Source organism: Carassius gibelio, chromosome B20 (assembly GCF_023724105.1).
Source record: "Carassius gibelio isolate Cgi1373 ecotype wild population from Czech Republic chromosome B20, carGib1.2-hapl.c, whole genome shotgun sequence".
Taxonomy (NCBI): Eukaryota; Metazoa; Chordata; class Actinopteri; order Cypriniformes; family Cyprinidae; genus Carassius; species Carassius gibelio.
The window spans coordinates 19130359-19145422 of NC_068415.1; the positions used below are offsets into that span (position 1 = coordinate 19130359).

A 15064-nucleotide genomic window follows, 5' to 3' on the forward strand; every position below is an offset into this window, starting at 1 on the left:
TGTAAAAAATACCCAGAGGCCATTTAGAAGATAATTGAACATTTCTCCAGACAGCATGTATTAATGATTACAGGATGTATTTTCACCTTAAACACTTGTTTTGCCCACTAGACAGACATCCGACAACATGTTTACACATTGTGAACTTGAAAAGCGTTAGACAAAAGCATTTCCACATGATTAGGAGTTGAGGAATGTTGTTGTGTATAATTGAGGGTCATAAGGTGCCAATTTCTCACCATCTTTCTTTGTTTTCCATTGATGCCACTCCTTGATGTTTATGGGCTCACTCCCATAAGCCCAGCAGGAGCCAGGACAGGGACGCGGGCCGTGTTTTCATGTGGTTTGGACATAGACAGTTTGAATGAGCTCCTGAATACCGGAGATATTTTCCCCTAGCCATTTGCTCTCAGTTCTCTCAGCAGTTGTTTGCATCCCAATCATCCCGTGCAACCATGAGGAATTCAAACCTCAGGTGTTTTTCAAAATTCTTTCCCTCCTCAGTGCTCCGAATAAAATATGGGTGCATATCCATTGTAAAAGGCCTCTGAATGAATAAAAACCTCTGAATGAGTAAAAACCAACTATTCTTTGGTTTGAAATTTGAACCCAGAAGACATATAGTCATGATCCATGGTAATAAACTTAAAATGTTTGCTTTATAGCCCTAAAAATGGTTTGTAGCTTAGTGACTATATTCTCCTTTCTGATGAATTTAACATTAGGTCTTTGATAAAAGCTGACTGGATTGAGTCAGAGACCTTGAACTAGAGGTTATGCAGACCAAAAGTGGTTTATTGCTCCTATTCTTATAAAGGCATTTATGGTACAATGAGTCTGAGTTATGGCTCTCAGTAACAAGCATATCACATGCAAATATCATCACGCATAAGCTACAGTTAAAAATATTTTTTTATTGCTTTAACAGAAGTTTCTTAAATCTGCAATTAAAACCTGGAATACTGTTAAATATTATTGCAATTTGCTGCAATCTGTTTTCTACTTTTTAATTATTTTAAAATGCTGTTTTTCCCTCAGCAATGCAATGTTACATTTCAACATTACTCCGTTACTTTTCTTGTGAGTGGAATAGGCCTCCATAACAAGTATGAAGCATTATTATTTACTGATATACACTCACCTAAAGGATTATTAGGAACACCATACTAACACTGTGTTTGACCCCCTTTCGCCTCCAGAACTGCCCTAATTCTACGTGGCATTGATTCAACAAGGTGCTGCAAGCATTCTTTAGAGATGTTGGCCCATATTGATAGGATAGCATCTTGCAGTTGATGGAGATTTGTGGGATGCACATCCAGGGTATGAAGCTCCCGTTCCACCGCATGTCAAAAATGCTCTATTGGGTTGAGATCTGGTGACTGTGGGGGCCATTTTAGTACAGTGAACTCATTGTCATGTTCAAGAAACCAATGAAATGATTTGAGTTTTGTGACATGGTGCATTATCCTGCTGGAAGTACCCATCAGAGGAGGGATACATGGTGGTCATAAAGGGATGGACATGGTCAGAAACAATGCTCAGGTAGGCCGTGGCATTTAAAAGATGCCCAATCGGAACTAAAGGAACTAAAGTGTGGCAAGAAAACATCCCCCACACCATTACACCACCACCACCAGTCTGCACAGTGGTAACAAGGCATGATGGCTCCATGTTCTCATTCTGTTTATGACAAATTCTGACTCTACCATCTGAATGTCTCAACAGAAATCGAGACTCATCAGACCAGGCAACACTTTTCCAGTCCAGTCCGGTGTGCTTGAAAATCCCAGTAACTGAGCAGATCGTGAAACACTCAGACCGGCCCGTCTGGCAACAACAACCATGCCACGCTCAAAATTGCTTAAATCACCTTTCTTTCCCATTCTGACATTCAGTTTGGAGTTCAGGAGACCGTCTTGACCAGGACCACACCCCTAAATGCATTGAAGCAACTGCCATGTGATTGGTTGATTAGATAATTGCATTAATGAGAATTTGAACAGGTGTTCCTAATAATCCTTTAGGTGAGTATATATAAATAGATTAGAAGTAAATACTGAAAAAGCAATGTTCCACATTTAAACAGACTACACTGTCATCTATTGTTCTGCTCCTACACAACAACAAGCTCTGATTGACTTACACTCAGCATTTGATATTATTCAAGCAAGGTTTTTTTACTTTAAAGTTGGTCTTAAATGTTGAGAAAACAAAATGTATGTGGTTACCAAATGTAGAATACCAGCATGCCTCTTCTTATCTTTTGCCTCCTTTAGAAGCTGTGTATCACGGTACCTTAAGATTTATAACAGATTGTACATTTTCTACACATCATTGTACATTATATACTAGAGTTTTCTGGTCTTCACTTGCTGTTCGAAGGATAATGCATTGGTACTTAATGATTTACAAAGCAATTATGGGTTTTTTGCCATCCTATTGCTGTTGTTTGCTTCAACAAAAAGTAGTTGGTAACTACTCATTGCGTTCCCAATCTTTATATTAAATTATAATCTTAATGTACCCACAGCTCGAACTAATCTAGGTAAAACTAGACTAAATCAGGTAAAAAAAAAAAAGGTAAATCAGTTGGTGCCTTTTAGTAAATTTAAAACACTTTTGCGTGCAGCGGAAAATGATTTAATGATTTGCAAATGCTTCTAGTGCTGTATTTTACTGATAAACGCAAAGAAGAATGAACAATACAGTAGAAAGGATATTACATCTTTTTTCCTCACCAAATATGTTCTAGAACCTTCTTTGAGAAAGTGGGAGGCTGCTTTCTGAATCAGATGCATCCATGTGCACGTGTTACCAATGAACGCTTCTTTGTCATTAGGGAGAGAAATTGAGTGAGTGAGTGAATGAATGAGAGAGAGAATGCAAGAAACAGCAGTGCAAACACTCCCTGCATGCCATTAATAATGAGAAACGCAAACAGTAGATGATATAACTGTAATACGGATTCATATCCCCCCTGCACAGAGGGCAGATGAACAAACAGGAGGTGTCACAGGAACATCCTGAAGATTTATGACTCTGAATTCCCCATGTATCTATCCTCAGACCTGCCCTGTGCTCTCTCTCTCTCACACACACACACACGTTTCCTAAGAAAACCAAATGGGGACACACCATAAACGGTTTCTATATAAAACCAGTTGTAAGTACTATGGCTAATGAGAACTTAGAGCCATTACTAATTTAAACTAATTGTGAAAATGAAAGATGCAGATGTACTGTGATTTTTATAAACAAAGCATTTATTTAAAAGACAATACGGATGGAGTACATTAGAAACCGTTTATGAGCAGCACATTAGGGCTTTGATCAGAGCCTGATGAGCAGAGCCGAGCTCGGACTGGCTGAATCCGTTTGGAAAGAGAACAGTACTCAGTCTTGGTGTTTTGCACGCTTGGTCTCCGGTGTGTCGTTGAGCTTGGAGAAGTTTTCCGACAAGGCTGCCAGGGCACGGTACCGATGGGAGATGCTGTTCTTCACTTCTTTAGGGAGCTCAGCATAACTGCCCACAGAAACACAGCACAGAGGGATGAGAAAAACAAAATCAATATATATTTTTTTTTTTTGCATTTTTTTATAAAGCATTTTACAACATTCTTATAATGTGATAACATGGACTGTAGGAAAAGTCTTTCATAAATATTTGTACATTTGGTTAGATCTGCTGTCTGTAACTATTTGAGTGTTCAAAATTTCCAAACTTTATATAATAATCGAGTACACAATGAATCCATTTTCCAAACCGTGTTTTTGGCCTGTCCTGAATCACTAGAGTACACCTAAGTGTTTATATTCGGACTATTTTAGATTGCTTCGGTTAGGTACCGCTGCGGAGTAACCCAGTACCTCTGTGATCCGTCATAGACATAAACAGAGAGAAGTAGCTCCGGCTACAATGTTCTTCCGCAAAACGGACGCAGTTCGGTTTATTAACCGCCAGAGCGTGCAGCTTTAAATCAAAGTTAAGGCTTTTCAAAAGGATTTGCTTTGACCAATACTGCCACCTACTGGTGAACATGAGAAACACAAATGCAAAGTTATGAGAAGAAGATACTCACGTTTTTTCATAGCCATCAGGCTGAAAACAAGGATCCCACCCAAAATCCCTCGGGCCCCTGGGCTCTACAATACGGCCCTGAAAAAAATTATTAGAAATGTTGGAGGTAGGAATCAAAACCTGCATGCTATAGTGTTCAGTGTCACACATTTATATATATTACCTGTTAAAACTTTGTGGTCAGTAAGATTTAAAGATAAAATAAAAATAAATAAACGCTTTCATTCAGCAAGGATGCATTAGATTGATCAAAAGAGACATTTATAGCGTTCTGATTTCGATTTCAAATTAATGTTGCTCTTTTGAACTTTCAATTCATTAAGAAATTCTGGAAAGAAATGTGTCACACAGTAGTTTCCAAAAAAATATTAAGCAGCACAACTGTGGTAACAATTGATGATAACAACAATGTGACAACAATGATAATCATAATAAATGTTTTTGAGCATCTAGGAGCAATACCGTAATACTGGTTTTACTATATTTTCAATCAAATAAATGCATCCCTGGTGAGCATGGCACACTTATTTCAAAAACATTAATACATTTTACTGAACCTTATCTTTTGAGTGGTAGTGTACATTACACATTTGTGGTACTTATATACCATATATCTGGATTCAGTTTATTGATTGAATGGTAGTAAAGACAGAAAATGATCAGAAAAAAGAAAGGGCAAACAATGTCTGTATGGGCACTAAAGCTCAATGTAAAACCACTACATCACGAGAGTAGATAAACATGCTCACCTCAGTTCTTCCTCTGAACAGCTGCACTGGCTCATCTTTTCCAGCACAGAAAGCAAACGTACACAGAGCCCAGGCAGATTTATCCTCAAAACCCGCTAGCAATTTATACAACCCTACAAACATATACAAAACAGCTCTATTTGCAGATATTCCTATTTTTGCCTATGTCTATAAAGATGACTTTTTAAGAAATAAAACTAAAATATAAATAACATAAAATAACAGTGTTCAGTGTTAAATATAAACTAAATGAAAACCAAATGTTGACTGGGCAGCTAATGGAAATTTAGTTTAGTTTAAGCACTACGATTACCAACTCAAAAATAATAAAAACTCAAACTGAATTTAACTAAAACCTCATAAAAATGACTGAAAATTACAGTATTCAGTAGTAACCTACATTTCTGTTAAAGTTCCTTACCCTCTGGCTTCAGTTTATCCAAGAACCATTTTCTGTGAAGAGTGAAAAAAAAATTAAATCATACAATGACCTGTTTAACATGCTTACACCTTATCACTGTTTTATATTTACAGAATGTAAAGGAGCAAGACTCACATGTAAGGTCCTGGAAGTCCTCCTAGAGCCCTGAAGCACAGACAGGTGTCCTCTACCAGCACTGGCCCATCCACCTTCACACAAAACACATAACGTCATGTTTGAGGCATCAACCAAGGAAACCAAAGTAAAAAAAGTGTGCAATATACAAACCTGCCTTGCAGCTTCTTGACACTTCTGTATAGAAATATCATCTGGTTCCCCTTGATATTCAGGCACTGCAAGAGACGTCATAAACACATAACAAATACAGCAATGACACGCTTGATATTTTAAGTCAACAAAGCAGAAGAATAATAGCCTGTAATAATAAAATACTTACAGTCAATCTTCTCAGAAACCAGTTTGTAGGGAAATTTGTCACCAAGGATCTGAATTACCTGTTTAAACAAGAGATTATTAGATTGATAGACAGATTCTACAAATAAGATCATTTTAGGGCTGCAAAATGATTAATCGCGAAAATAAAAGTTTATGTTTACATTATATAAATTGTATACAAGTGTAAATATGTGTGTGTGTGTATATATATATGCACAAACACATATAGTAAGTAAACAAACTTTTATTTTCTATGCAATTAATCATGATTAATTTTTTTGCAGCACTAATTAATTGTAATCTTTTTGATAACATAATATTACTGTGTTCACATTTTGTCATATTTTATTTTAACCCAAATTTTGACCCATTCCAGTCTGTTTTTAAACAAATTTTGTCTACCCAATGTAATGTTTTAACATTTAAATCGTTTTGTCTGTTGTTAGACAATTAAAAGTTCATGGTATCAATCTGTATTTAGACAAGCCCCAAATTTGGATATTAGGGTTCCAAAATTGCAAAGCTCATTGAAAATGATTGTAAGTAACGTTACCAAACTGACCAAATAAATAATATTAAATAAATTAATTAATTAATAATTATTTAGGCCGTGTTTTGTAGCCCATTTATAAAATAGCTCAAACGTGTGCATTAAGTCAACTTGAATCTAAAAATCATCTTTCAGACTAAATAACCTGCTAGGCGTTTATTTAGGAGTGAGAAGTGATTATTGGACAATTCAATTATTTATTATTTATTTAGCTTCTAAAAACAAATCTTACAGTACGGCGTGTGAGCAAAGACTATTCATTTCAATGCAAGTCAAGACACTTTTTCACATTTTGTTTTAAATTGGATAGTTTGTGACTGAATCGATATTTGTAAACACGCCACACTCCCACCTCTTCCAGTTTCTTCGCGTTCCCGGTAACGAAGACCACAGCTCTGACGGTGGGCGCTGCCATGCTTCAGACGGTTTCGGTCATACAACAACTTCACTGTCGGAAGTTCACTGTCAAACACTCGGCTCCGTCACACCACTAACCAATCGTATTCATTTAGCAAAAACATGCACCAATCAGGGAACGAGTTCACCGCATTCTAGACACGCCCTCCTCACACACTGACCAATCGCTGGGTGCTCAGTGCCCGTCCTTCTGTAAAATCACTCCGAGTGGAAAGTGCAAAACATGTGTAAGAGCGTCATCACATGTCAACGACTGTAGAATAGAAATCATTTCACCAGTATATGCACATTAAAGTACTTAGTAAATTAGTTTTATCAGCCTGGGAAAAAGTTTATAATTCATCTGATCAATCTGAATAGAAATTAATGGAATAGGAGGATTTGATCCATAAGCATGAGTTTGCTGCCTCGCAGCCAGAGGAGTTCAGATCCCCGGATTACGATGGGACGGGTTCGGTCGGGTTCGGGCTTAATTTCTATCGTTTTACGCGGGCTCGGGCTTGCGCTCCGGTTTGCGATGTAAACGAGCGGTCATGTGATGTGTTTCGATTAGCGCGAGAAAGATGCGAAAATGAATGCTGAGCAGGTGTAACGGAGACTTGCCTCTGGTGATTACGTTTTGGTTGCACCAGAAAGTAAAGCAAACTCTGAGGTGTGGAAAAGCTTTGACCATGCTTATAATGAGAATAATGAGTGAATAATGATGACGCACCATCAGTGAGCGCAGGAAAGCGCTGAAGCCATCTACAGTGGATTCAGTCATTTTCCTCCACAAAAAGGTTTTTCAAATGATAACTAAATATTCATCGAGTCTTAAATGCATAATGTTGACAGAGTATTTACGCTAATGTTGGCATTATTCTTTTATTAAATAAAGCAAATCCGGCGGAGCCTTTATCTTAATTTCGTTATTGCCAAATACCCATCTTAATTTAAAATTTATCTTAATTTAATTTTTTTTAAATGACTCGTTTTTATTGGTGCGTTGGTCTATTTATAGGTTAAATGAGCCTATGTCTAGAATGCTGAGATGTTACAATGTCACAGAGGACTTATTTTATTTCTTTATTCCGACTTCCAAGTGGTCTAGTTTACGTTAGTTATGAGTAAATTATGTTAAAACATGAATAAATTACTCATTGTTGACAAAAGGCAAAAGAGCTGTGTGCGTGCGCACATTTGAATAATGTCGGGCTGTAAACGGGTTCGGGCTTTAAAAAAGCAGTCAATCAAAATGTACTTGTCGGGCTCGGGTCCTGTCGGGCCTAACTTTTAAGGTCCGATTACAGCTCTAACTGGGAGCGCTTTTTCCGGAAAAGAGGAGAGAGAAGGCTTTCGAGTGGTACGGAGGTGGTACGGAGACTACAACTCCATCTGCTGTGCAATTGCATAAATGCATTAAATGATGCCTCGTGATAATGTAACTAAAACGGTTTCTTAAGCTCCAAACCAGCATATTAGAATAATTTCTGAAGGATCATGTGACACTGAAGACTGAAGTAATGATGCTTTGCATCACAAGAATAAATTCCATTTAAAAAGATAGATTAAATTAGAATTATTTTGTTTTAAGTTGTAATGATATTCCACAGTTTCAGCTTTTTTCCCCTTTTTTTGTCAGATGTCAACCTGTAACTTTTTATTAAAACGTATATTATTTCATAATTTCTTTAATTTCTAATTTCCTTAAATTTGGAAGAATTGTACCTGTTGATCTGTTCAATGCAATTGTCCAATGTTTCAGATGTACAGATACTGTAAAAGTACCATATATATATATATATATATATATATATATATATATATATATATACACACAGGTCCTTCTAAAAAATTAGCATATTTTGATAAAGTTCATTATTTTCCATAATGTAATGATAAAAATTCAACTTTCATATATTTTAGATTCATTGCACACCAACTGAAATATTTCAGGTCTTTTATTGTTTTAATACTGATGATTTTGGCTTACAGCTCATGAAAACCCAAAATTCCTATCTCAAAAAAATAGCATATTTCATCCGCCCAATAAAAGAAAAGTGTTTTTAATACAAAAAAAAGTCAACCTTCAAATAATTATGTTCAGTCATGCACTAAATACTTGGTCGGGAATCCTTTTGCAGAAATGACTGCTTCAATGCGGCGTGGCATGGAGGCAATCAGCCTGTGGCACTGCTGAGGTGTTATGGAGGCCCAGGATGCTTCGATAGCGGCCTTAAGCTCATCCAGAGTGTTAGGTCTTGCGTCTCTCAACTTTCTCTTCACAATATCCCACAGATTCTCTATGGGGTTCAGGTCAGGAGAGTTGGCAGGCCAATTGAGCACAGTAATACCATGGTTAGTAAACCATTTACCAGTGGTTTTGGCACTGTGAGCATTTGCCAGATCGTGCTGAAAAACGAAATCTTCATCTCCATAAAGCTTTTCAGCAGATGGAAGCATGAAGTGCTCCAAAATCTCCTGATAGCTAGCTGCATTGACCCTGCCCTTGATAAAACACAGTGGACCAACACCAGCAGCTGACATGGCACCCCAGACCATCACTGACTGTGGGTACTTGACACTGGACTTCAGGCATTTTGGCATTTCCTTCTCCCCACTCTTCCTCCAGACTCTGGCACCTTGATTTCCGAATGACATGCAAAATTTGCTTTCATCCGAAAAAAGTAGTTTGGACCACTGAGCAACAGTCCAGTGCTTCTTCTCTGTAGCCCATTTCCTGCACACGCCTGTGCACGGTGGCTCTGGATGTTTCTACTCCAGACTCAGTCCACTGCTTCCGCAGGTCCCCCAAGGTCTGGAATCGGTCCTTCTCCACAATCTTCCTCAGGGTCCGGTCACCTCTTCTTGTTGTGCAGCGTTTTTTGCCACACTTTTTCCTTCCCACAGACTTCCCACTGAGGTGCCTTGATACAGCACTCTGGGAACAGCCTATTCGTTCAGAAATTTCTTTCTGTGTCTTACCCTCTCACTTGAGGGTGTCAATGATGGCCTTCTGGACAGCAGTCAGGTCAGTCTTACCCATGATTGCCGTTTTGAGTAATGAACCAGGCTGGGAGTTTTTAAAAGCCTCAGGAATCTTTTGCAGGTGTTTAGAGTTAATTAGTTGATTCAGATGATTAGGTTAATAGCTCGTTTAGAGAACCTTTTCATGATATGCTAATTTTTTGAGAAAGGAATTTTGGGTTTTCATGAGCTGTATCATCATTATTAAAACAATAAAAGACCTGAAATATTTCAGTTGGTGTGCAATGAATCTAAAATATATGAAAGTTTAATTTTTATCATTACATTATGGAAAATAATGAATTTTATCACAATATGCTATTTTTTTGAGAAGGACCTGTATGTATATATATATAGTTTTTGTACATATCATGTGTTCCCAGGGAATCGAACACCCAACCTTGTGCTTGATAGTGCAGTGCTCTACCAACTGAGCTACAGGAACACTATTTATATGATTAAAGTGGTTCAAACTATTTTCTAAGCTAGTTTTGTGAACTAGAACAACTGATTAATTGAAAATCTGATTCTACACATTTATTCTTTTGATAATTCTGTAATTCCTTCCTGAGAATGTTTAGAAGAGCTAGGATATCATGGATATTTTCAGTAAAGTTGGCATAAGTTGGCATAAGTTGGCAGAGTTTTGGCTGTGGGGGGCCGGTATGTCTGCGTAACTTTATCTCAGGAGCATGTCATAAAGCTGGCTGTGGAACATTTCACCCAGGGCTGGGCTGTACGAATTCACTGTCTTAGCGGACAACAGAAGGAAGAGTCTGATTCCTCATTCGTCCTCCCTGTATTTGTTCTGGTTTGCACCAAATTCCACCAATCTCTTCTGTTTGCAGTGCTTGAGTTGTGTCAGGGGGAGGATGGCGCTCCTGTTAGACTTGCGTCAGTACCAGAGCTGTTGTCCGCTGTGAAGGAGAGACAGGCCTACAATCTATTTCAGAAGTAAAAGTCCCATTCATTTTCTCCATAGCAGAACTGATTTTAATGGTGACTTCTAAACCATTCAAAACTGTTTTACTATGAGCTACAAGGTTATTAATCAGTGGCATATGCTTTCAATGTCCATGATGTTCAAGTCCATGGTGGAACACTACATCACCCATGATTCTCTCATTTAAAGTTTTAGGGAATTGAAATATGCAAATCATGCCAAAAGAATGTTTTAGTAATTTGCAAGGCTTCATCAGATTGTAGCCCTTTCCCAGTTTTGTACTTTTTTTGTGCATTATTGCCCAGTTTTCAAAAACGTATTTGATTCTACTAATCAATTTGTAACATTGTGATTTATCTTGGTAACTTGTTGGATTGGCTCATGGCTTTTAACTTTTAAATGAAGCTTAAGGTCCGCACCCTAAGGTCACAAAACGCTGGATTTTTGGTCGTTCCTAGGATAGCGAAGTCCTCTAAAGGAGGGAGAGCTTTCTCACATTTGGCTCCCAAACTCTGGAATAGCCTTCCTGATAATGTTCGGGGTTCAGACACACTCTCTCTGTTTAAATCTAGATTAAAAACGCATCTCTTTGGCCAAGCATTCGAATGATGTATCTTTTAAATTGTGAGTGTAGTTGCATCTGATCAAAGGTGCTTTTTTATTCATTAGCTTGGGTTAAACTAATTTTACTTTGTTGGATCAGCAGCTATGCTAATGATGTCTCTATTTTGTTTCTATGTTTTACATCCCGTGGTTACTAGGATTTACACAAGCTCCAGTCTGGATCCAGAACACCTGAGAAGAGATGATGCTGACCCTCAGAGGACCCCAGATGATGCTAACCCTGAATCAACAAACAGAACTAACAATTATTGCTAAATGTGTGACTGAATCATATAATAACTTAATTAATACTATTGATAGTTCATCTTCTAGCTGACTACGTCTTGTATTATTATTATTATTGTTTTTATTTTTTCTAAAATCCTGTCAAATGTGCACAAACTACTATCTCCTACTAAATATTGTAGAAACATAATTTTCTGTAAAGTTGCTTTGTAACGATTTGTTTTGTAAAAAGCGCTATACAAATAAACTTGAATTGAATTGAATTGAAGAATGTGTGCAGGAACTGTTGCACACTATTACAAATATCTATGGAATTCTTGAATCTGATTGGTTAACTGCAGAATTAAAGGGGTATTTCACCCAAAAATGACAATTCTGTCATTAATTATTCACACTCATGTCATTCTCAACCTCTTTGTTCATCTTTCGAACACAAATTAAGATATTTTTTGTTGAAATTCAAGAGCTTTTAACCATTCAAAGCCAAGAAAAGTAGTGAGGACATTGTTCGTTAAAATAGTCCACGTGACATCAGTGTTCAACTGTAATCTTATGAAGCTCTGTGAATTTTTGTGTGGAAAGAAAACTAAAATAATGTGTTTATTCAACAGTTTCTTCTCTTCCGTGTCAGCCTTCAATGGTATTAACAAGAGTACTATGACACATTAAAAAAAAATATTATAACAGATATAATGAAATGTTTTAATATTTGTATTTTATATATATATATATATTTCTCTGAAAGGGTCTATAATACAATTTACAATTTTTCAATAAGATTTGTATTTTTGTTAGTTCCTCAGGGTCGTGAATCTGATGGCTTAGATGATATAGAACAACTGGAGATTTCAGTGTTTGGTCTCTTTTGCTAGCTTCTTCTGCTCATAAAAAGAAAAAGAAAAAATCCAAACCATCTCTTTTCTAATGCCCCTGCTTTAACGGGTGATAAAGATATCATTTTGGACACACCATGAAGTTATGGTGGTGGGTTTAGCCATTCTAGGAATGGATGCAATCAATAATAAAGGTAAGTGTGCTAGCATTAAAAAGCCAAGTGTAGGTTTAACAGGATTTACATTCAAAAGGGATGCTATCATTTAACTTTTTAATTAAAGAAGGAGTATGTACTTAAAATACTATAGTCATGTCCTGTGTTGGAGTTTCCTAAGGCTGTATTTATATCTCCAAAAATACAGGAAAAAAACCCTGAAATATTGTTTACTGCTACTCGTCCTTCACTGTCGTCGCTCTTTTTTTTTTGTATCCTTCCGATCTCCTCCGTGGGGGCCGAGACCGGTGAGTGGAGCAGGTGTCGCTCATTTCCCAATCACTCCACCGGCCTCGCTCCGTTCCCACGGCTCTCGGTCCCGCCCCACTCATCACAAATATATTTCAAAATTGATTTTTCTTTTTTTATTGCCTGCAATGGTAAACAGTTGCTTATTTTATAAATTTTACTGCTTCAAGTACCAAAAAAAAAATAGTTAATGTCCCCCAAAAATAGGTTATAATGTAATCACGTTCATATAATGTACTGTTATTTATTTAATGGAATAAATTTTTATGCAGCTGTTGTCATGTAACATCAGGTCATAATGACCATGGGCTGTCAAAAACATCCTCATAAATGTTTGTAGTGTATGTGTTATATTGCAAAGATATGATTTGTTTATGGAACAGACAGAAAAGTCACAATTTCGCTCTTGCCTAAATCTTACATCTAGACCGTATAGTGGCTCGATTAAACTTTAAAAGATTGCGATCTTGATTTAAACACCCTCACAATCTTATTCCTACATAAAAATGATCCAGCAGTGTGTATGAAACCTTTGAAAAATACAATCACAGCAGAACAAATAAATCTGTGTTTGCACTGCTGCGTACCCAGGGAGAACAGTTGTCATGTATAGGTGTGAAACAGCTTCACAAACAGCTGAAGCGCACAGTTTGGTTATTAAGGATATCAATACATCGTTTTGCCAGTAGATGGCGACAAGTGGCTGATTAAAAAAAAAAAAATTGTTAATGATTAGTTCATTCAATGATTTGTTAAAAAAAAGCTAATTCAGTCATGTTAAGTCCTTATGAGTAAGTCATTAAACTATGCATTCAAACAGAAATTTTAAAAATATTTCTAGAATAAATTGCAGCAGTTAACATTTTGTCAGAACTTCTCGTAAATTGCGTTATATTGTTGTAGTTGTCTGTTCAGAATCATGATCTTTTTTTAACCAAAAAATTAATAAATAATCGTGATTCTGCATTCATCCAGGGTCATGCAGCTCTACTAGCATGTATCCAGAATCGTCTAAATGGTGCAGCATGTTCGGTTATTACAGTAATTTGATACAGTGATTGATAACTGGTCGATTTTAGTCCGTTCCTTACACAGAGATGTTGTATAGCTTCAGAAGACTGAAATACAGCTCTTGAATCACATTGAGCACTATAATGTTGATCTACTATTGATGTTGATTTCACAAAAAATCTATTCTGATTAGTCTGTCACATGTTTTCCAACAGATCACCCAGTGTCTTTCTTATTGGTGGGACTGGGTGGTGGTGGTTTAGCCCAGTTTGTGCATGACTTTGTGCCGTGTGCAAGAGAGGCTAAATGTTACACTGTGAGATGGACTGGAGCACATCAAGACACTGGAGAGTGAAGGTGAGAGAACATCTAGATTTAGTTATTCTAAACCTTTTTGACTCCAAGCCCCCCCCCCCGTTTTCCACAACAATATTCGAAGGCCTCATGTTTTTCCAGTTTTTATGATTTACTGGATAAGGATAAGTTTCTTAAAAAAATGTTTTACTCTCAATTTTGATAATTGCATTTACATTTATTCATTTAGCAGACCCTTTATTCAAAGCAATGTACAAATGAGAACAAATTAATTCATTTTATTCATTTTCAATTTTGACTATTTAAATTTTCAGGTCTGAAAACAATTTTTAAAAATGGGCTACCTTTTATATCTAGATTTTCCAAGACCCAAGTTATTTCCAAGTTATTGAGGAAGTTTGGGTTGTTTTTAGGTCATTTTAAGTTTTGTCTTAATGATTTTAAGTCATAGTGCCTTTTTAAAGTTTGCTGATGCTCTTTGAAAAAAGAAAAAAAGCTGGCGAGTATTTTATTTTCAAAAAAAATGTGGCAGTCTCATTTATCTGTGTACATATAATGTATAGATTTCAATCAAAATATAAATCTGCATTCATCTACATGAACTCTTGTATTTGTTATGCTTCTTAATGCATAGGGGAATCATGATATCTATTGGTCATCTGTCTTATGTGAAAGAGATAGTGGAATTTATGTTTTTCGTTACCAGATGATCTACTAAGTTGCTGTATCTAAAGTATAATTCTTTTTCTGCACTTAGATAGGAGTGCATTCTTTTGATGTCATCATGTTTGACGTTGATAGCAAAGACTCCACCCTGGGCATGAGCTGCCCTCCACCTGCCTTTTTAGAAACATCACTTCTGATGAAAGTTTACAGCTTATCAACCCCTCGAGGTAAGCACTGAAAGTTGTATGGTCAGTTTTGATACTTTTTCTTTGAAAGTTCTGATGCTGAGATATTTTGTATATT

General features: G+C 36.7%; 2 protein-coding genes across 5 annotated transcripts in view; one reads left to right on the forward strand and one right to left on the reverse strand.

The window, feature by feature from the left end:
- Positions 1-3248: 3248 nt before the first annotated feature.
- Positions 3249-6772, reverse strand: LOC127983928 (inosine triphosphate pyrophosphatase). Its single transcript, XM_052586332.1, has 8 exons — positions 6610-6772; positions 5709-5766; positions 5540-5604; positions 5387-5460; positions 5252-5283; positions 4831-4943; positions 4083-4159; positions 3249-3526 (listed from the first exon to the last, which is right to left on the reverse strand). Exons 1-8 carry the CDS (start codon positions 6670-6672, stop codon positions 3397-3399), a joined length of 612 nt encoding a protein of 203 aa, XP_052442292.1. The 5' UTR covers positions 6673-6772; the 3' UTR covers positions 3249-3396.
- Positions 6773-6872: 100 nt separating this feature from the next.
- The window catches only part of LOC127983926 (dynamin-2), a 54706-nt gene continuing 46514 nt past the window's right edge, over positions 6873-15064 (forward strand). Inside the window, exons 1-4 of one of the 4 annotated variants that reach the window (XM_052586326.1) lie at positions 6873-8094; positions 10529-10634; positions 13996-14137; positions 14857-14988. The gene's annotated coding sequence lies outside the window, so the exon portion shown is untranslated. Of the gene's footprint in view, positions 8095-9934; positions 10635-11702; positions 14138-14856; positions 14989-15064 lie in introns of those variants that run through there. The other 3 variants (XM_052586327.1, XM_052586328.1, XM_052586329.1) reach the window with 3 other exon arrangements.

Coding starts and splice junctions, on each gene's coding strand:
- LOC127983928 (XM_052586332.1), bottom strand. CDS start 6,672: ATGGCAGCGCCCACCGTCAGAGCTGTGGTCTTCGTTACCGGGAACGCG. Junction 5,605..5,708: donor GGTTTCTGAGAAGATTGACT/GTAAGTATTTTA, acceptor CGTCTCTTGCAG/TGCCTGAATATCAAGGGGAA. Junction 5,284..5,386: donor GGACTTCCAGGACCTTACAT/GTGAGTCTTGCT, acceptor CACTCTTCACAG/AAAATGGTTCTTGGATAAAC.